Source organism: Camelina sativa, chromosome 13 (assembly GCF_000633955.1).
Source record: "Camelina sativa cultivar DH55 chromosome 13, Cs, whole genome shotgun sequence".
Taxonomy (NCBI): Eukaryota; Viridiplantae; Streptophyta; class Magnoliopsida; order Brassicales; family Brassicaceae; genus Camelina; species Camelina sativa.
The window spans coordinates 3,102,986-3,124,122 of NC_025697.1; the positions used below are offsets into that span (position 1 = coordinate 3,102,986).

Sequence of the window (21,137 nt, forward strand, 5' to 3'; positions counted from 1 at the left end):
TTTTTTTTTTTTTTTTGGCAAACCTTCGTTGTTTGTTTTGTTGTTGATTTTTTTGTGCGTTGCACACAAGTCGCTTAATATAATAAACTCACACATATGGGTGCGATTAGCAAAACATTTAAATAAGTTTGCCTTTAATTTTCTATCATCACCCAATCAACTTTTATATAATTAGTAAAGCATAGATGACAGCATTTAGAAGACATGCTTGTGTCATTAGTCATTATATTTAATTAGTCACCATATTATATAATTACATAAAAGAAAAAAGGGTGAAGACTGTAGATTGATATCAGAGAATGATGTTGGTATATAAAATTGGCAGTAAAGACACTAATTAAGTATTTAACTAAATTGTGAAAATTCTAAAAATAAATTATTGTTAAAATTACAGAGTAGTGGTAAACTGTAAACATTCTTTCTTTTTCGGGGTTTACAACTTAAAATATACATGCGAGTTTTGATCTCACGAATGTAATGGCATCGATAACAGTAAAATAAACTATTATGTCACATGTTAGTCAATTGTTTAAAACAACAAAACCATTAAAAAAAACTGAATTATTATTCTACTTTAACAAAAAGCAGTATTAATTATTTAAATTAGCACAAACCCCGTAGCCATCACACCGACATAGTGTAACGTTTAATAAACATATATTAACAGCCAAAACCTAATATTTTTAAGTTAAGAGAGAATTGGGTCCACGATAGAGGGAATCATAAAAATACATATTGTCTACACTATTATTCTAATAAATGGAATTACTGTCGACCGATCGCTGCATACGAATTCTGTTTCAAAAAAAGAAGTTATGCAATCGAATAGTATAATCCAATTATTGGAATTTTATTGTAATAATGAGAGCTAGGAAGAAAACGGTAATAAGTCACCGAAGGGGCGACGAGACATATATGCTTATTCCAATCCAAACGTTGTTTCGTTTTTTTTTAAAGTCCTAAGGGCTAAGGTACGGTGTGTGTCGTATCGAGGTTCATACATATTCTTGAAATCGATCACGCTTATTAGAAAAAGAAAAGAATCTACCACTACATTACATTTATTTGAAATATATCCAAATAGAACCATTTTCAAGCTGTACGAAATAAATCGTTCTCAAACGTAAACAAAATTTGTTAGTGAATTAATATTTTTTAACATTATGATCATATGATCATGATGTAGCGATCATTTTGAAAATTAAGAAAAACTGGAGAACTGTGAAGATTTTGATGATGATGATAACAATTATATATATATATATATATATGTAATTAATAACTAAACAATTCTCGAAACATGTATAGAGTTTTAACACTGAAGAAAGAAAAGCTTAAAACCTTTTTTTTTAAAACAATAATTCTAACCAAAATAGGAAATCTTTATAAACTAAACTATAATCACAAGTAAATATTTAACATAAAGTATTCATAAGAAATAAACACTTTGATGATACAAGTAACTAACTTACTTAAAGTTAATTTTACCCAGCACTACTAATTTTTTATTAAAAACTCTTTTTTCATTATCTTTTTTCAAATCAGAATGCTATATATGGGATATTTGATGTTGGAAAAAACTTAGAGAAAGCATATATCATAACATCATCAATAAACTGAAGAGATCATAGTCCTTCGAATTGGATTTTTCTTAACTTACTATACCATAAGTCGATAAGGTACTAGAATATAATGTTGACTTAAAACATATAATTTATTTGAAATTAGCAATATACGAGAGTCAGAGAACCACATAATAACCTCTCTTATGAGAGTGTCAATGAACATGTCACTGTTGTCGCTCTCCGTTTCTTTCACTTTATCTTTCTTATCAGAAAAAATTTCCTATATACATTTTTTCTGTTTCTCCACCAAAAATTTGCTACTTACTGCTTTTGTTCTAGGCGTCTATTATTCTAAGGTCCACTATCACATCCTTAAATATTTCTTTGTCAACATGTCCACTATCATTCATCCCTTCATCCTATCAGTCTTTTGTTATTCCAATTTTTTTTTTTTTTTGCAATCTTCTGTATTTATCTGAATATAATCCTAACGTCAATGAACTCTGGTACCTAGCTAGCTCCACATAAAAGAAGACGTTTCCTCTAACGTCATCTACTAAAATTCATCTTTTGTTTGGGCAGAGACCAATTAATGTTTTTCTATAGTTTTCTTTTTAACTAATTCCGATTCATGCAGCAATTAAAGCCATGCAAAATGATACAATGCAAGTCTTAGGAAAAAGGTCTTATGAGACTATGCATGCATGATAATTTGTCTGTGTGGCTCTCGTATTCTAAACTAACATATGCTAAGGTAAACATCAAATTAGGCGGCCCCTCATCCGTCCATTTCGTTCACGTTTTATTTGTCCCAATCATGCCACAGTATTTTCAAGTTGCAGTTGAAGACGAAAATGACAACCTAATATTAAGCAACAAACATACTATTTCTTCTTTTGTCAAAGACATTGTTATACTTTGAGATAAGAAATGTTCCCTTCATTTTGATAATAAAATATGTCGTTTTGATATATCTTATGTAATTTTATTAATTATATCATATTTATTCTAGATTATCTAATATTAAATTTAAAATAGGAATAAATTAAATATTTTTCATACAAACAATTATACTTATATACTCAAACGAAATTTTAATTCAAAATAAAGTATATTAATTTTATTTTCCAAATACGAATGTTATATTTGAGAATGATTGATTACTGGAAGTTGCAAAAGTTGAAAAATAGAAATTCAAAAAAAAAAAAGATTAAATATGATGATAAAAAGGAAAACGTTGTGTATGTCCAAAAGAAAAACAAGAGGAAAACGATTGTGTGAGTGGGTGATTCCAATCAAACCACCTTTCCTTTAGCTATCTATGGTCCAAGTCCCAAAAGTAAAAGCACCCATTTAATCAGCCTTGCATTTCACCAGTAAAATTAATCTGCATGAGTAATAATTTACATAGTTCCATTCGTGGCATGTGTAGCACACACGACGTAGATGAAACAATTTTGTTTCCCATAGTTGGTAACTCTCTCCACCAAATATTAAATGATATGTATGGTATGTCCACACTAGTAAGAAAAGAATGTGTTTTGAATCTAGTACCATATTATGATCACCATTTATATAATTTCTATTTGCTTCTCGGTTGATAAAGAAATGCTTTTATTTCTTTAAGAAACATAAAAAACATTGAACTTTTCAACTAAAATAACTATCTATATTAACATTTTTGAAATACATTTTGTGTTATACTCTTTAAGTTTTATTTAATTATTTTTTTATATTTATAACATTAACCCCTAAAAAAATTTTATAAATAACATTACATAAAAACTCAAATACTAAAATTTTTAAATCGACCAACATTTGTTACATTTATTGCCATAAAATCTTAACAATATCTATACATTCCGATTTTTCCAAAAACAGCTCTACCCATTAAAGTTTTAATTCCATAAAATCACCAAAACTATCTTTAGAGATTTTGTTTGTATAGACTTTCTATAGAAATTTTTGTTTTACATATTTTGATTGTAAAATATAGATTTAGTCATCTACATTGCTTGATTTGAGGTACTTAGGGGTTGATCAGATTTCTCAAATTATAATAAATAAAACTAAATAATTATCCCGTGGTGTTTATATAAATTGAAATACATTTGGTGTCCTTTAAGTTATACTTATTTACAAAATTAATTCTTAAAAAATTGCACATACAAACAGAATCAATTAGATTCCTAAAATGTCTCTACAAATTTGGTTTACAATTTCCTAAAACAATTTCTATATTAAGAAATTTATTACACTTAATAACATATGCCAAAAATATCTATACAATATTTTCTTCTTTTAAAAACTCTAATATTCAGTAATAACTATATTGTTTCATATGAACAATTAAAACTTTAATGGTTATTAATATGCTGATAAAAAATACAAAAATAATTATTTCACGGGTTAAATCTAATAAATTGGAGTATTTATAATATAAATTAATATGCGGTATACTGCAAAATAAATTTTATAGATATAATTTTTCACGGGTTAAATCTAAATAACTTTAAACTTACAGATTAAATTTAAAAATACTAAATGTTTAAAAATATAATAATGTAAGAATAATCATTTTACGGGTTAAATCTAAAAAGCAGTAAATTTTTTTTTTTTATAACCATAAGAAATTTGATACCGTACAAATGTAACATTAGTATAAATAAAACTAAACAATTGTCGCATGTCTACGATATACAACTGATCAAATTTTATAATTAACAATTAAAATACAATTATACAATCTTAAATACTAAACAAAAGAAACAAAATTAACAAACAAATACAATTTTTTAAAATTTAATTTTTTTGTTGTAAAAATATTGTCTGTGGTGTACCACGGGTTAAAATCTAATTTAAATAATATCAAAGTATCCCTTATTTTTGCCAAAGTTTGGTTAACGTGGTGTATGTCTGTCTATTCAGTCTTAACAGGAAGGATTAGACTGGTAAGATAAGTCGTGTATGTGATCTTTCTGTATAGTGATTTTATTTAACAGAAAAATGCATCATTAACCTGTAGTCCTGTACCATACAATGATGATACAAATAGTTTTTCTTTTGTTTGTTTGTTAAAGAAGAAGTTCCATGTCTAAGTATGTAGTTTCTTGACACTCAAGAACAGCCGTTAACTAAGAAAAAACCGAGTCATTTTTTTTTTCCGTAGTAGTAACCTATATGGTAACCCACACTCACTTGATGATTAACATACAAGATTATACTCTAATCTGACATGGATCTACTCCGGTTATATAAAAGTGAAACTTTTGTTGATTTTGTGTCTTGATTATAGAATTTTCCAACAAATATATATGTGTGTATTAGTAGTGTATATATATATATATATATTACAAATTCATTGTAGTTACGTCTCAGGTTTCTTAATCAAGCATACCCACTTAATGTGTGGTGTTAATGTGATGTTCGAGTTAGCCCTGCAAATCCTGAAGAGGCGTAACTAATAGATTTTTCAAATGCGAGAAATTATAGAGAGGGGATAGTGAGATGCATGTGAGCTGAAAGGATACGAACACTAATATTTAAACAAAACGACTTTATTTTAATTTTTATTATAACCCTAAGAATTATAAATAGTTAAGCAAAATGACTTTATTTGAATTTTAAATAATTAATTAAATAGTGTAAGAGCGATGCTGAAAAACAAGCACGTGATGATTAATCTGAATTTACACAAATGTCATATACTAGTAATTAATAACTATAGAAAAAGACTACGCGGTTGCACTAATAAAAATGTACATCATGATGATAACAAAAACTAATAATACTACTAATTAAAACAATTTTCTATAATGAAAAAGATAGTTAAGACCACGTTTAGGCGGTCTTATGCTTATCGCTTAACTTTTGCGAGATGCGTGATGTTTAATTTCTATTCTTTATTGCTATACAAATTTAATATATACTGCATTAATTAAACATGCTGACTAGTGACTACTGATATCTTTAATTATTAGATATACCAATTGAACGTGTATATGAAGTTAAATTAAAAATTATCCGCTAAATATTACCTCAAAAAAAATTTCATACCCTCTTTCCTTTTTGATAAATAATATGAATTTAGTTTTCAGAAAGAACATTTTTTGTTTTGTTTTTAAATTATACTTTCAACAGACACAGACAAAAAAAAAAAAAAAAAAAAANGATGAAACAGCTGGTCTTGAAAGTTTTTGGCATCTCTGATATTGCTAAAATGAAACAGTTGGTCACATCAAATGCCTAGATATAACAATCAGAATAAAATGCCTGAAGCAGTCTTGAGAAGTTTCTGGCATCTCTGATATACATCTGTCAATATATCTGTTTGAAAGTTGCAGAAGAGGAGGATGAGTTATGTAGCCTATTGTTTCTACTCTCTTTCTTCCCAAAGCATGTACCCTTTTTGTTATGACATTGTTAGTTCCTTAAATAAAATATTTTGTTGATCAAAATTAACTCTACAATGCTATTCTTTATATTTCTATTTTGGTCAGCACGTTATTTGAGATTTTAATTAATATCAATTCGCAGAAAACATTCCACAAGTCTCTCTCTCATCAATTGAAAAGTTCCAGTACCACCGAAAAAGGAATGGTCACTACTCACTACTCACTACTCACTACTCACTACTCACTACTCACTACACTCCTGATAGCTGATGAGTTGATATTTTTTATTATTGTTTAATTTAATTCACGGTGCTTTTACCACTTTATTGACACGAGTACCGTAGATCTTATATATATATATATATATATGTATATGCTCGTGTCCATATATAGTTATGTATGATTGGAGTAAGTAGCTTGCAATGTCTTATAAGTTTGATATATCTTCTCCTTCTACAAATTTTCGATTATAAATATTTCTTGGAGATGAAAATGCTCTTCCATAGTTTCTCAATCCGTTTCATATTCAGATGCATCAGAGTTCTTATTAACAGATCTATCAGTCTTTTGCATTAAATTCGACGACATTACTGGGGTTCTGTTTTTGGTTCTTTCCTTATTTTCTTGTTTCTTCATCTTTAATTAGGTTGTATGTAAAATCAATATCATAAAAGAAAGAAAAAAAATGTCAAGAAAGCCATGTTGTGTGGGAGAAGGGCTGAAGAAAGGAGCATGGACCGCCGAAGAAGACAAGAAACTCATCTCTTACATTCATGAGCACGGTGAAGGAGGCTGGCGTGATATTCCCCAAAAAGCTGGTACATTTGTACTTAATTATATTATGTTTATATACTACTCCTTCTATTTCATAAAAATTGATGTTTTAAGATATTTTTTTGTCCCATAAACATTGATGTTTTGTAAACTTCAAAAAGTAATCATTGAAAATATTTAAAATTTTGAATTGTTATTGGTTTAAAATTAAATAATTTCTCTTTAGTCAAATAAAAAAATATATTTAAACTCAGTAATCATTGTTTTCTTAAAATGTGTAAAACATTTTAAACAATCAATTTTTTTTAGTTTGTTGTTTTAGCGAAGGCTGGTGTTTTGCATTTCCTATGCATTTTTTATTTTTTTTATTTTTGGTGAAATTCCTATGCATTTCCAATTAGTTGATACCAATACGTCAAATGAACGAATATAAAAAACCTAATGAATATGAAAATCAAGTAATATCAAATTCAATAAAAATGATTAATTACATACAATAGAACTAATTATAGAATCTTATTAATTAGTAGATAATAAATTTTTATGAAAGAATTTTTTTGTATATATATATATATATTGTCTAACAGTTGGTTTTATAATCATGACAATGGTGGTTAATTAGGACTCAAACGATGTGGAAAGAGTTGTAGACTGCGATGGGCTAACTATTTGAAACCTGATATCAAGAGAGGAGAGTTTAGCTACGAGGAGGAACAGATTATCATCATGCTTCACGCTTCTCGCGGCAACAAGTAATTAAAAATGCTTCTAGCTTGTCAAAATCCACACAAATAAGTGTAATTTAGCACATAGATTTTAAAGTTGGATTTATTTTTCTTAATAGGTGGTCGGTCATAGCTAGACATTTACCCAAAAGAACGGACAACGAGATCAAGAACTATTGGAACACGCATCTTAAAAAACGTCTGATCGATCAAGGAATCGATCCCGTCACCCACAAGCCACTTGCCTCTAATCCTAATCCAGGCACGCCCAAGACTTCTGATCCCAACGATGATGAACAATCACAATCAGGTTCGATGTCTCCAAAGTCTCTTCCTCCTTCTTCTAACTCCTACAATCTACAAGAGACAAGCAGCAGTGATGAGACACCGAGACACGGAGCTTCCTTGACCTCCAAGAAACACTTGTTTAAAAGGTCAAGTTCTACATCAAAAGTGTTAAACAAAGTTGCAGCTAGGGCTGCTTCCATTGGAAATATTTTATCTGCCTCCATGGAAGGAACCTTGATCAGCTCTACATCCTTGTCTCCTCCATGTCTCAATGATGACTTTTCCGAAACTAGTCAACTTCAGATTGACGAGTATGATCCATTCTCTCAGCCATCCGAACACATAATTCCCGATGATATCAGCATGAACACGGAACTCAACAATTCCGCATACGATTTCTCGCAGTTTCTTGAGCAGTTCGGTAACAACGAAGGCGACAACATTCAAGATCTACTTATGTCTGATGTCTCATCACCAAGCGTTGATGAATGCGATATTATGCAAAACATAACCGATTGGTCAAACTATCTTGTTGAAGATTCCGATTTTAATCATGACACGAACCAAGATTGCGACGACAGGAACTTCATATAATCATATAATCCATGGTTCTCGTAGATATTTGTCAAGTTATTGTCAGTTTCACTGTAGAAGTTGCTATATTCAATAAAGATTCTCAGTCTGAGAAACTTGTGATCCCGTGGATCAATTAGTATTTGATTTGCGGGAGACACGAGTTTTTTTTTTCTCTGTTTTTTTTAATATACATATAGTAACTTTTTTTTTCTTTTAATCTTTGTGGACCTACTTATGAATAAATTTATAATTATTATTTTTTGTTATCTAACTTACAGTTATTCAATATGTATGAATTCTTTTTTTTTTGTTTGAAGATGCAACATTTTATAACATAAAATCTAAAATTAATATATATTGGTCGGTTTTTTTATCAAAAATAAAGAATGCAACTTCTCGGAAGACCAAAAGCTATAAAGTGTTTTTTTTTTTCTGGTAAATATACATTCACATTGACGTTGTTTAAAATTTACATAAAAAGTTTTGTGATCTTTCGTAATCGTTAGTTGCACATCTCCGCCAGTTCTATTTTATTCTGTTGTTTTATTCTGTTGTGGTGATGAACACTGCAGATGAATTGAACATTAATGATACAACAGTTAGAACTTAGAAAAGATAAAAACAGTTTTTAATTGATTCTTTATTATTTTCTAATATATTTTTAACAATTAATAAGTGTATTCTATATAAATGCAAATTAGTGAACATGCATGCAGTAATGAATGTTTGTCTGAAAAATAAAGAAATAAATGTTAGTAGTATATATGCACAACGGACGTTAATTATTAATTAGAGGATTAAAGAATGACATGTCTTTTATGTTATCTTTTAAATGTTCTGATACACCACCCTTTTCTTATTAGCTAGGTGGTCTGACATAGCAAGACTTTCGGAAAAAAAAGAACGGAAAACGAAAAAGAATTGGAGCACACATCCCTCTAGAAACGTTTGATTGTCTTTTACATTTACAGCATTGATTCCGCACAAGCCACTAGCTTCTTAATATTAAGGATACAATATCTAACATTGGAAGTTGAGTAGAATCTTATGTGGTATATATAAGATATAAGTCTCTCCACTCATTGCCAATTGGTTTTGAATTGGAAGCCCACAGTGTAATACTTAAAACCGGTAGTCGATCTGGCCAATCCCAAGTTCGATTCGCAAAAAGAATCCAATCCGAATGAGCACCCGTAATCATAATGGAGTTATACGACTCCAGTATCTGTTCCCCTTTCTTCGAGTTTCAACAGTAACCGAAATCAGCAGTGATGGGACGTTGATAGAGAGTGCTTTCTTAAGCAAAAAACGTTTTGAAAGATCGAGTCCTACGGCAAGGCTTTTAAACAAAGTTGCAGCTAAAGCTGCTTCCATCGGCAAGATACATAGCATAGCAGGAACCTTAAGATCTTCTACATCGTAATTAATTCATATCTCTAAAACTCATTCTTTTAGTCATCTGAACACATATATGATCTATAGCAAGGAAGATGTCGGCACGAGCATTGATCTCCTGTCAGCATCCCCGATCGATTACGAATTCCGACAGTTTCTTGAGCGATCCATCAACGATGACGACGAAGCCGAGAACATGCTGTTGATGGGCCTAACCAACCAAGATCTCCTTAGTTATGTCCGACGACACTAAGAACTTCTTATGATCTCTCTATGGCGTGTCAATTTCCCAATGTTGATGATATGATTATAATTAGGGTTTTTCACTTCCAATTTTTTATTTTATTTTATTTTATTTATTTAACTTGTTAATTAAAACTGTTTATATATATATATATATATTTTGAACTCTTTTCTAAAATAAATTTAAATAAAGTAAGCTTTATTTATATATTATACGGCAGATAAGAATCTAAAGCTTTATGTATAGGTCCACACTATAACTCAAAAGGTAAAGAGCAATGAGTGAGCAACAAAATAGGATCATGTACACCCGATAAATTTAGTTTGCTAACAAAACCGAATCTTAATAATAGAGAGTGAGCAATATCTGTTAAAATCTTCACTGATCATATACACACATATATATATATATATGTGTGTGTGTGTGCGCGCGTGAGATATGACTTATTACGAGTGCTTTTGTTTTTCTATGTGTGTGACTGCACATGCGAATGATATATATGATCTAATTTTGGAGGTGTGTGTGAAAATGAAAGTTTTATGTTTCTGTCATCCGACTAAAATCCACACTTGAAACAGCGATATTTGAACCGAAAATAGACCCACAATACTACATTTGCGATTAGACAATAAAACCAAAAAAAGAAACGTAGCTTATTACACGTATGGCTGCAAATTAATACTCTACGATTACGATCATCATATCATTCGCATAGCTAGCCAAAATAAGCAACCTGTAGCCACATTATATATATAATATCTTTCAATAGTAGATGATATCTCAATCCGTAATCCACCCACGTATTCGATGACGGTCTTCAAGGTAGGGTTATATTTAAACCTCTAAAATTCCTGTCGTTTCCTTCTATTTCTATGCGCACTCAATGTGACCTAGCATCTTTTTCTATTTTTTTTTTTGAACTAATTTCTATTTCCATATATTAAAGTAGCTTTATACAAAAGAAAACAAAATCCTTTTATTTTTTTAAAATAAATTCCAAATTCCTTAATCCATACATTTTTGAGAATCAAAATCAACTTTATTTTCCAGATTATATATTTCCAACGATAATCGAACCCATGTTCGTCTAGCTAGCTCTGTATTCATTTTTAACTTACACCACTTCTTTTTACCTAACCCTAACTGGTCATTTTTAACTTACACCACTTCTTTTTACCTAACCCTAACTGGATCAAATCCCACTAACAACTACTAAATCAATCCCAGCGATGATAATATTTGATTCATCCAAATAATTAGTAATATATAGCCAAGAACTTTAAACGTGGAAATATTTTTAATGTTCAAGTTCCAACAAAGTGGATATAAATTTTTATAAAGTAGTATTAGAAAATTGGAAAATGGGGGGAAAATTTTGCTTTAATGATAATTTTTTAATGGGAGAATCAATAAACAAGAACTGTATAATTAACCCACTGCACATGGGTGTTCTTTAAGAAACTGAAATAATTATTGCAGCCTTTCCTTAAATCAATTATTAAATATATGAAATACTGTAGTGGTCAAACGTGCATCTAATTAAAAAACTCCTGTTAGTAATATACTTGGGATCTTGTTTATGGATTAGTTCATTCCAAGTTTCCAACTAAAACACGAATCTTTTTTAGATTCTTGTGAGTTGTGAGTTTCCAGCTAAAAAAATCTTCGGGTCTATATAATAAACACAGTTCTATGAAAAGGAACCCTGATTGGGCCGCCAAGAACATATAAAGCCCGTGTATTGGTTTCTACTTCTTCTTCATCTTTGGGCCAACGTATCGGTAACGTTTTAGTTTTTTAAATTTCTTCTGAGTTTTAAATAATAAGCAACCTCGGAACAAGGACAAGATCTCTCGCACCAGGTTGCTTGCAAGTTGCAAGTTATTATTAATTTATTACACAACTTACAAAACAACTTTGTATAAACGAAGTAAGGAATCTAACAATTGAAAATTTGTGAATTCTGACTATGAATTGGAAAACCTAGCCAGAAAGATAAACCCTAAAAGTAATTGAAAATTTTCACATTGCCTGCAGAGTTGGGTAAAGTAGTAACTTGATCTTCATATAATCCCCTTCGATGATCCCTCAAGTTTTCCGAACAAATATCGAAACTTTTCACTTTTACCACTCGATTGATCCCGACCCGTTTAATCGATGGATTCAGAGGATAGATCCGAGATTGCCTTCTTCGACGTTGAGACGACTGTGCCAAACCGAGGGCAACGTTTCGCGATACTAGAATTCGGGTCAATACTTGTATGCCCGAAGAAGCTTACGGAGCTCCGAAGCTACACGACTCTGGTCCAACCTGCAGATTTGAGTCTCATATCTTCCTTGTCCGTCAGGTGCAACGGCATCAACCGTGACGACGTCGTTTCGGCACCGTTGTTCTCCGATATCGCTGATACTGTTTACGACATTCTCCACGGTTATAATCTTCTTCTTCTTCTTTCAACTCTGTTTCGTGTCCTGAAATTTTTGAGTTCTTGGTTGAGTTTGTCAATGTAATCAAAGGAATGGCCAAGATTCGAGCTTTACATTAGATATTGTGTTTTGATATTTGCAGGGAGGATATGGGCAGGTCACAATATATTGAGGTTTGATTGTGCAAGGATCAGGGAAGCATTTGCAGAGATTGGACGTCAACCACCTGTGCCAAAAGGCGCCATCGACTCATTGACTTTGCTAACTCAAAGGTTTGGTAGAAGAGCTGGTAATATGAAGGTACAAACGAAACATTCCTTTTTCCCAAGATTGGATTGGTAAAAAACTCTTTGTTTCTTAGTTTTAGTGTATTTTTGAGTGTCCTTATAATCCTCTGCGTGCTTTGTTACTGCAGATGGCAACTTTAGCTACGTATTTCGGACTCGGGAAACAGACGCACAGGTAGATAAAGCGCATAAAAGGATCTAATTCTTTACCTCAAAACTATCAAAAGCTTATATTTTAAGCTCTAATTCTTTGTACCTACTTATTTTCAGGAGCCTTGACGATGTTAGAATGAATCTTGAGGTTGTCAAATATTGTGCTACGGTCTTGTTCTTGGTATGTTCTCTTTTAGTTACTTTATATATGGAGAGTCTTTATCTTCTAATATCTGTTGCAAACAATGTTTAGAAAACCGGACTAATCAGAGGCAATGATTTTATTTTTCCTAGGAGTCGAGTCTTGGACTTGTAGATCACTCGGTATCTCCAGGAACCACTAGTACAAGGAGACGTCTCGATGCATCTTCTTCTCACGAGGGTAATATAGTAACCTCTGTTAGGCTACCGTCCATTAGCGAGAACAGTGCAGCTCAGCCGGATCCGTTTAACATGAGCGTCTTGAGGAATGAAATGGCTTCCGACAACCACCTTCAATCAGACATTCTCATGGAAGAAGAAGAAGAACAGATTCAACCATCTGATACTGCTGTCTTTGAGAATACCAGTGACCATGAGGGATTCTTGGCGCCAGATGCAATATCTATTCCATACATCAAAGCGATTCTTGTCCCGTTTTTTCCTGGAAGCCAAATGATGAAACTAAAGCTACTCTATGGTGATGATTCCCCTCTGCAGCTCTACTGTTCTTGTCTGAAAATACGGTTTGGAGTCAATGGGAAGTTTATGGATAACACTGGGAGACGGAGGTTAAACTTTGTGGTTGATCTGAATCCAAGCCTGTGCAGTATACTCGAAGCATGTGACAGTAATGCTCAGAAACTATCCGTTAATTCGGGTTCTACCTCTGACTGGAATCCGGTTGTGAATCCAATGAAGGGATTTGTAAACTACCCTAACGCAAGGATACAGTAAGTTATACCTTACTTAAACTCTCCCTTTCTAGTTCCCATGTTCTTCAAAACAAAATCATGGTTTCTTGATTGGTTTACTTTTAGTTTCTCCTAATTAGCTTATTGTGTTTTCTGCAGTATTGCAACAGAAATAAACGGAGATATAGCTCGGTATGCAACAGAGATATACCAGAGAGAGTCCTCTGGAGCTAGTCAGAAACTAATCTTCAGCAACCCGAGCGGTGAGGAGCTGGAATCGTTGCTTACCACGGGAAGTTTGGTCGATGCATTCTTGTCTCTGGAACCGTATGATTATCAGCAGAAGGCAGGAATCCGCCTTGTTGCCAAAAAACTAGTTATACACTCGTACATCAATACATAATTGTTACTACCAAATACACACACACACCCACTCGTTCTGTGTTGTAATCATGTAGTTGAGAAGACTCTGTACATAAAAGTTTCAAATAAATGCAATCAAGATTTGTAGAATTGTTTCTTGCATAACACTGTGCAAGAATTCATAAATTGCAATCTTGAATTCTTGAGTAAACTACTTAATGAGAAATGCTTCATGTTACCTCTTCTTTTTGACACTACTATTAACTTTTCATTACGTTGAGCAAACATATAGTTAGTTACTTTGGCTTTGGCTGAATTAATAACATGTTAATAGGTGATATTTTAAAGTCATTTATTTATGGTTTTGGTTTAGTACTAATGATGCAATTAAATGAAACGAATCAGAATCAACTAATATCTGAATCTTGATCTAATTCTAAAGTTGTTAATTGTCCGCTTCCTCTGTGTACTGTGTGTGTCTCTTCTCTCTCTCTATGTCGCACAGACAAAACAAGTAGACGACAAACAACAACAATGGCTCCTTGATCAAACTGTTTTGCTTTACTAGTTGCTACACACAATGGGGAAGAAAGACGGATTCAAGACTCAGAAGCGTGTTTCAACCGCTTCCTCCGCCGTCGCCGGCGTTCTTCCGACGACGATGACGAGTGGCAGAGGAGGAAGAAGACCACCGCCACCACGTAGCAGACAGATTCAGAAGACCTTCAACAACGTCAAGATGACAATCCTATGTGGCTTCGTCACCATCCTCGTCTTACGTGGCACTATCGGCGTTAACTTCGGAACTTCCGACGCCGACGCCGTTAACCAGAACTTAATCGAAGAGACTAACCGAATTCTAGCTGAGATCCGATCCGATTCGGATCCTACAGACACGAACGAGCCACCTGAGTCGGATCTTGATCTCAACATGACGTACACCCTCGGACTCAAGATCACAAACTGGGATCAAAAACGTAAACTTTGGTTAACGCAAAACCCAGGTTTCCCAAGTGTCGTAAATAGGAAAGCCAAGGTTTTGCTTTTAACAGGTTCGCCTCCAAAACCTTGTGACAATCCAATTGGTGATCATTACTTATTGAAATCGGTGAAGAACAAGATTGATTATTGTAGGATTCATGGGATTGAGATTGTGTATAACATGGCTCATTTGGACAAGGAGCTTGCTGGGTATTGGGCTAAGCTTCCAATGCTTAGGAGACTGATGTTGTCTCACCCTGAAATCGAATGGATTTGGTGGATGGATAGTGATGCTTTGTTTACAGATATGGTCTTTGAGATACCCTTGTCTAGATATGAGAATCATAACTTGGTTATCCACGGGTATCCGGATTTGTTGTTTGATCAGAAGTCTTGGATTGCTTTGAATACTGGTAGCTTCTTGTTTAGGAACTGTCAGTGGTCTTTGGATTTGTTGGATGCTTGGGCTCCAATGGGACCTAAAGGACCGATACGTGAAGAAGCCGGGAAGATTCTCACTGCGAATCTTAAAGGAAGACCAGCGTTCGAAGCTGATGATCAGTCTGCATTGATCTATCTACTGCTTTCACAGAAGGATACGTGGATGGAGAAAGTGTTTGTGGAGAATCAGTATTATCTTCATGGGTTTTGGGAAGGATTAGTGGATAGGTATGAGGAGATGATAGAGAAGTACCATCCCGGGTTGGGAGATGAGAGATGGCCTTTTATTACTCACTTTGTTGGATGCAAACCGTGTGGGAGTTATGCGGATTACGCGGTTGAACGTTGCTTGAAGAGTATGGAGAGAGCATTCAACTTTGCGGATAATCAAGTGCTTCAGCTTTATGGATTTGGTCACAGGGGATTGTTAAGTCCTAAGATCAAGAGGATCAGGAACGAGACAACGTTTCCATTGAAGTTTGTCGACAGGTTTGATATTCGGAGAATGACACCACTCAAGATTGAACCGCGAAGCTAGCAACGTATAAACCGGTTTCGGAGATTCATTGTTTTTTTAAAAAAGCTCATTCCTTTGTCATTTTGTTTCCATTATAATTTTACCCCAATATATAAAAAGTCAATAGATTCTTTTGTTAACTTGAACAGAGGATGATTCAAGCAAGTACCTTTTTCACTTCAAAAGAAGTGTTTTAGCAGATTCCTAAGGATGAAGTAACTCTGACTCGTAGAAATTTTACAACTGGGAAATTTTGAGAGATTGAGATGTAGAAATTTTACAGAGAGCTTGGGTGACTTTGCAAAAGAATATAAACAAGAAACAAAAAAAAAAAAGATTCGATCAGCTTCTTGATACGATGTCCTTGTGATGCTTAATCAGTAACTCATTCATCTGAGCAATCTGATGTAAAAGCTGAACTATCCTCTGTTTGCAAAATCAGAAGAAAAGAAGCAAAGAGCTAAGTAACATTGAACTCTCTTAGACATTTCGTCAAACACTTTGCATGCACACAAAAATAAATAAAAAAATTAGGAAACTGATTAACGAACCTCGTCTCTCTCTTTGATGGCATCTCGAAGATGATCGGTGGTTCCACCTTTGACAAGTTTCCGACGAGATCGTGCACGCATCCACCACCAAATCCCAATAGCAAGAACTGGATAAAACGGCCGGAGAGTGACTGAGAACCAGGTGACCAAATTCTTCAATTTCGAGTACACACGTACGAGAAGAAGCTCCCACCAATCTCCAAAGACATCAATTTCACGATTCAATTGTTTCCCGTCTGAATCGCCGCCGCCTTGTTTAGAGGGAACTCGCGGAGATTTTGGTTGTTTGTCTGAATCGTACGGTGGAGATTCACCGACGACTAATAGTAACGGCGGAGATTTCTGTTCAGTTTCCGACGGAGACTTGCGGTCGAATTCAGATGGTAATACATCTGAATCAGAAGGGAACAACGAAAAAGAAGAAGAAGAAGAACCAGAGTGTCTCGATGAAGACGACGGAGACGAGGATTCCGACGGAGATTCGAGATACGTATCGACTCCATAGATGGAAGAATCGACTACGAGATTCTCGTGGTAAATCGGCGGGAAAACAACGTCATCGTGAATTGGGGAATCTCTGATGACAACCATTGACGAACTGGGATCTAATGGACCAATCAGCTGTTCTTCATCTTCGGTCATTTTTTTTTTTTTTTTTGTTCAGTTGGATACGACGGACGAGGAGGGTTAGTCTCAGACTCTCAGGCTAGGGTTTGTTTGTGAGAGAAGAGAGAAGAGTGTGGCGTGAAGGAAGAAGACAACACAACAAAGCCATGAAAGTTTCAAAACTTTGGGATCCAACAAAAACGAACGTGATTGTTGCGTTTCCCTTATTCGTCGTTTCTTTATTTTCTTACGTATGCGTTTGCTTGTTTTCCTTTTCTAAATTGTACTAAAAACATTGAAGTAGTTTGACTTTGATTGGTCTGAATCACTTGGTTACATAAAAAATATCATTTTCATTTAAAGCTCGAACAAACTCGAAATTAGATTATTTTTTAGTTACTTAGAAGAAATACTAGTTTCGCAAACTACAGTATTATTTTCATTGGTCTGAAATCTGAATCCTAAAAAAGAACAATGATGTTGCGTTACGATACAAAGTTACACACTAAAAATATTGCTCTACATCTTTCTTTCTCTCTCTCTCCCAATCTACCTGAAAACCCTATACAACATTTTCAATCTATCAAAAATTCCTCTAGTTAGGAAAATTAAGCAACACGAAAGAATTCTAATTTACATGTTAGAATTTATATCAATGTGGAATCATATGTCAACGTGAGTGGAGGGAGATGAAGACCTGTCTCTTTATCTTCCAATGGTTTCTTCGATAGCCCCCGCCCTGGCGAAACCCCTCCCGATAGGGACCCCCAGCCTGTTTTAACTTTCACGCCCCATGCAGGTTTTCTCGAACAGCAGCACCGCCTTCTCTGGCTTACAAGACCACTTTGGATCTTGCTTTCTCTCAGAGAGATTCTGGCGGATTTTGCAATATAATATTCAAGTTTTTTTTGCTCAGCTATCATCATCAACTGGTTTTTTTGTGAGACTGACTCCTTTGGCCTTCTCCATTTCCGCTTCCTTTGCAGCTTTCTTCTTCTCCAGCTCTGCTTGCTTGACGTTCTCTTCGTGTGCTTTCTTAAATAACCTTATGAAATTCAAGAGGGTCGCAGTAACTGCGGCATTCCATCACCCGGTATTATTTATTATTAGCTACATAACAGTTCCAACTAAAAAACGAATAGAGACTTTTTTATTGCCCAAGAGTTGAAAAATTTATATCCCGCGCCATACCTTGTTCAAATGGACAACGGTTAGGATCCTCGCCAAAATAGTGCGCAAGTGCATCAGCGTTCCTTCCCTATTGTCCATCATAAGAAACAAAACAAAAATCATCTCAGGACTCAAACACATTGTCAAAGGTAAAGAGGGCTTGGAATAGTAATAGTAGAGGTTGACAAATTACCACGACTGAGTAAAGACTCGATACAGTTGCCACTTCAGTCTCAGCAATGGATATGAAGTCCCTCAATGTCTGCCATTGAAAACATAAACGTAGGTTTAGGATCCGAAAGAAGTTAAGCTGAAGAATTATCTCCCAGCGGGTATTGAATGATTCACAAAGAGATACAGATTTTGTTATGTGGCACAATCATGGAACTAATCTCGCATTCATTATTGATAATATATGCAAAAGGAAAAAAGAAAGAAAAACCAACATACTTTACGGAAAACTTCAGAAACAGGACCATCACTTTCGGATGCAGTGAGCTCCTGGTTCAATTTTTCTAACCCTTTGATTATGGCTTGCATTTCCTCAGCCAGAGACTTCAGTTGTATCTGAAAATAGACAGGATAATCAAGTGATGAGCCAATCGCAACTAAAGAGTTGAGGACGAAAAAAAGCACAAACGCACACCTTTGAGGCTGATTCAAGACTTTCAAGATCCTTGTGGAAGTCCAGTAGAACTGATGCCTTGGAAGCAAGGACCTAAAAGAAGAAACAGATGTGGGTTTCAGGATTATGTATTCCTCCTGAGCCAGACTAATTTAATTACAACCCTCATCAGAAACTTGATCCTGCTTTTTTGGATTATAGTTTTACCTTGCAAAGATAATGCATGAGGGTCATCTTGCTGTTAGCAGCACGTGTATCGCTTAATTTCAATAAACTGTCCAACTTGAATCCAACAGCAGCGCCTGCGGAAAGCAGAGCAAGAATTATATCAGCCACAAAGGCGCCAAATCTAGCCCACATTGAACAGAGTTTATTGTCTTGCATAAGGAAATGTCTTGTGCAAAAACATGTAAAATATGAATGATATAATACTTACCCCTTGCAGTTCCTTGGTTCAGTGTGTTCCCCAGGTAAAGAATCTTTTTCATAATTTCTTTTAGCTTTTGGGAATTACGGACCTGATGAACAGCAATAACGAGAAAGTTTTAACAAGGAGAAATGATGGACTAAAAAATAGAGTTAATTACTGCAAGCATCTTCTTACCTCCTCGCATGCAGAATTTACCGCATTTAAACTTTTTTTGAATTCTATTATCTGCACCCAAAAAAAACATCATTATCAATAGGATCAATAATCTACAGTTACATAGACACTGGTGAAACTGAAATTTTGTCCTCCAGAGAATCACAAAAACAGAAAATAACAGTATAAGTACTAACACCAGACCTGAGTGCCGAATTGAATCTTGAAAGAAAATACTCTAAGCTTTGCCTCTACTCGTGGCACCTTCATTAGCTCTAGGAAATACTGTGAAAACAAAATGGATGACAGAAGTAAACAAAGTAAGCTAATTGCTAACCATATTATAGTATGAACCAAAAACAGTGCGAGATTGAGAATCTCAAGACTTAAACAGACCTGCTCACACTTTCCCAAGGTCGTCTTGTCACCAGTGTAGTTCTATAACAAATCAGTCAATTACGACCAAGAACAAGGACTCACGTCAATTAAAAGTGAATATTGATAACCAAGAATTGTCAATAAATAGTGAATACTGATAACCAAAAATTGAAATATTTCACAAATAATCTCCAAAATAAAAGACAAATGTCGAAAATGCTACTCAAAAGTGAAGAGGCAAAACCTTAAGAAGCTCCATCTCCTCCTTGGTTGGACAAAATTTTATAAGATTATCAATTTGATCAACATCTAATACAGACTCATCCATTGCCAGAACTGCAGCCTGGATGATGCAAAGAAAAAATGTGGATAATTATCATTAAGCTATGGAAGATTAACCAATAATGACTTTGAAAAGTAGGTTTTGGAGCTTACCATCATATCAGGCAGAGGCATCTTTACTTTCGTAAGCATAATTTCCGTGTTATTGGCTCTCCTAAGGTCAATCTGGAAAATCATAAGACATTCAATTACAACTCTTCAAAAGAGTGGAATATTGAGCCACAAAAGTATACAAACATATGCAATAGGCTTCAAAGTAGAAGAAATTCCAGGAGAGTAGCTAATAGAGGCATTCTTAGTACAACTTTACATCTGACAGTAACCAAGGATAGGATTAATTCACATACCAATTGAACTTTTTCAGGTTTTGCCCCAACAGATTTTCGTCGACTCCCAGATTTGTCAGCTGGCTTTGGCACTGTAGCAGAGAAAAGGGTCTCTATTTCTGATACATCAAATTCTGATGGACTAGCAAAAAGACAAAGTGAAAATTAATTAGCAATAGTCAATAAAACCTTAGTAGCACAGAATTGAGTTTCGTGGATAATCAAAGGTGCAAGAGGGGAACTAAGAAGTAAGTAAAAAGCAAAAATAAGGTTTAGTCCAATACGTTTGCGATTCTCCATGTCTCTGTAGCTCATCCCATAAGCTCCCCTGCAAAGCCCTTGTTACTTTAACCCAATGTAATGGCTTCAGGGAAGACTTTTTCTGAGCTGCAGACCCAAAACCTGGGCGTGGAAGACCACGTCCTCTTCCTGCTCCCCTAGGATCAACTGCAGCTCCCCTACCACCAAGCATTGGAGGCGGAGGAGGTCCACCACCCGGAGGTCTTGGTCCAGGAGGCGGAGGTGGACCAGGA

General features: G+C 34.2%; 5 protein-coding genes across 6 annotated transcripts in view; 3 read left to right on the plus strand and 2 right to left on the minus strand.

Moving 5' to 3' along the window:
- LOC104734792 (transcription factor MYB29-like) lies at positions 5,805–8,493 on the plus strand. 2 transcript variants are annotated; one of them, XM_019234933.1, is made up of 4 exons: positions 5,805–5,986; positions 6,102–6,777; positions 7,356–7,485; positions 7,578–8,493. In XM_019234933.1, the coding sequence occupies exons 2-4, from the start codon at positions 6,645–6,647 to the stop codon at positions 8,338–8,340; spliced, it is 1,026 nt and encodes a 341-aa protein (XP_019090478.1). In that variant the 5' UTR covers positions 5,805–5,986; positions 6,102–6,644; the 3' UTR covers positions 8,341–8,493. The 2 variants fall into 2 exon arrangements, with proteins under 2 accessions (XP_019090478.1, XP_019090477.1); XM_019234932.1 differs by having other exon boundaries at positions 5,805–6,777.
- LOC104734793 (protein NEN1-like) lies at positions 11,913–14,234 on the plus strand. The gene is made up of 6 exons (XM_010454437.2): positions 11,913–12,392; positions 12,531–12,688; positions 12,804–12,850; positions 12,946–13,009; positions 13,123–13,760; positions 13,881–14,234. The coding sequence occupies exons 1-6, from the start codon at positions 12,119–12,121 to the stop codon at positions 14,122–14,124; spliced, it is 1,425 nt and encodes a 474-aa protein (XP_010452739.1). The 5' UTR covers positions 11,913–12,118; the 3' UTR covers positions 14,125–14,234.
- LOC104734794 (probable xyloglucan 6-xylosyltransferase 3) lies at positions 14,528–16,169 on the plus strand. Its single transcript, XM_010454438.2, has one exon. It carries the CDS (start codon positions 14,665–14,667, stop codon positions 16,042–16,044), a length of 1,380 nt encoding a protein of 459 aa, XP_010452740.1. The 5' UTR covers positions 14,528–14,664; the 3' UTR covers positions 16,045–16,169.
- On the minus strand, positions 16,180–17,454 carry LOC104734795. The gene is made up of 2 exons (XM_010454439.2): positions 16,575–17,454; positions 16,180–16,449 (listed from the first exon to the last, which is right to left on the minus strand). The coding sequence occupies exons 1-2, from the start codon at positions 17,214–17,216 to the stop codon at positions 16,366–16,368; spliced, it is 726 nt and encodes a 241-aa protein (XP_010452741.1). The 5' UTR covers positions 17,217–17,454; the 3' UTR covers positions 16,180–16,365.
- LOC104737881 (formin-like protein 20) overlaps positions 17,594–21,137 on the minus strand; it is an 8,840-nt gene continuing 5,296 nt past the window's right edge. The window contains exons 5-18 of the mRNA XM_010458134.1: positions 20,889–21,136; positions 20,626–20,746; positions 20,372–20,443; positions 20,181–20,279; positions 19,955–19,996; positions 19,763–19,843; positions 19,580–19,630; positions 19,412–19,493; positions 19,183–19,277; positions 18,997–19,068; positions 18,801–18,917; positions 18,544–18,612; positions 18,372–18,438; positions 17,594–18,253 (exon numbers count right to left, since the gene is read on the minus strand). Of these exons, the coding sequence (XP_010456436.1) occupies positions 18,093–18,253; positions 18,372–18,438; positions 18,544–18,612; positions 18,801–18,917; positions 18,997–19,068; positions 19,183–19,277; positions 19,412–19,493; positions 19,580–19,630; positions 19,763–19,843; positions 19,955–19,996; positions 20,181–20,279; positions 20,372–20,443; positions 20,626–20,746; positions 20,889–21,136 (1,377 nt within the window). The 3' untranslated portion in view covers positions 17,594–18,092. The remainder of the gene's footprint in view (positions 18,254–18,371; positions 18,439–18,543; positions 18,613–18,800; positions 18,918–18,996; positions 19,069–19,182; positions 19,278–19,411; positions 19,494–19,579; positions 19,631–19,762; positions 19,844–19,954; positions 19,997–20,180; positions 20,280–20,371; positions 20,444–20,625; positions 20,747–20,888; position 21,137) is intronic.

Coding starts and splice junctions, on each gene's coding strand:
- LOC104734792 (XM_019234932.1), top strand. CDS start 6,645: ATGTCAAGAAAGCCATGTTGTGTGGGAGAAGGGCTGAAGAAAGGAGCA. Junction 6,778..7,355: donor TGATATTCCCCAAAAAGCTG/GTACATTTGTAC, acceptor GTGGTTAATTAG/GACTCAAACGATGTGGAAAG. Junction 7,486..7,577: donor CACGCTTCTCGCGGCAACAA/GTAATTAAAAAT, acceptor TTTTCTTAATAG/GTGGTCGGTCATAGCTAGAC.
- LOC104734793 (XM_010454437.2), top strand. CDS start 12,119: ATGGATTCAGAGGATAGATCCGAGATTGCCTTCTTCGACGTTGAGACG. Junction 12,393..12,530: donor TGTTTACGACATTCTCCACG/GTTATAATCTTC, acceptor TGATATTTGCAG/GGAGGATATGGGCAGGTCAC. Junction 13,761..13,880: donor TACCCTAACGCAAGGATACA/GTAAGTTATACC, acceptor TGTTTTCTGCAG/TATTGCAACAGAAATAAACG.
- LOC104734795 (XM_010454439.2), bottom strand. CDS start 17,216: ATGACCGAAGATGAAGAACAGCTGATTGGTCCATTAGATCCCAGTTCG. Junction 16,450..16,574: donor CCATCAAAGAGAGAGACGAG/GTTCGTTAATCA, acceptor TTTTGCAAACAG/AGGATAGTTCAGCTTTTACA.
- LOC104734794 (XM_010454438.2), top strand. CDS start 14,665: ATGGGGAAGAAAGACGGATTCAAGACTCAGAAGCGTGTTTCAACCGCT.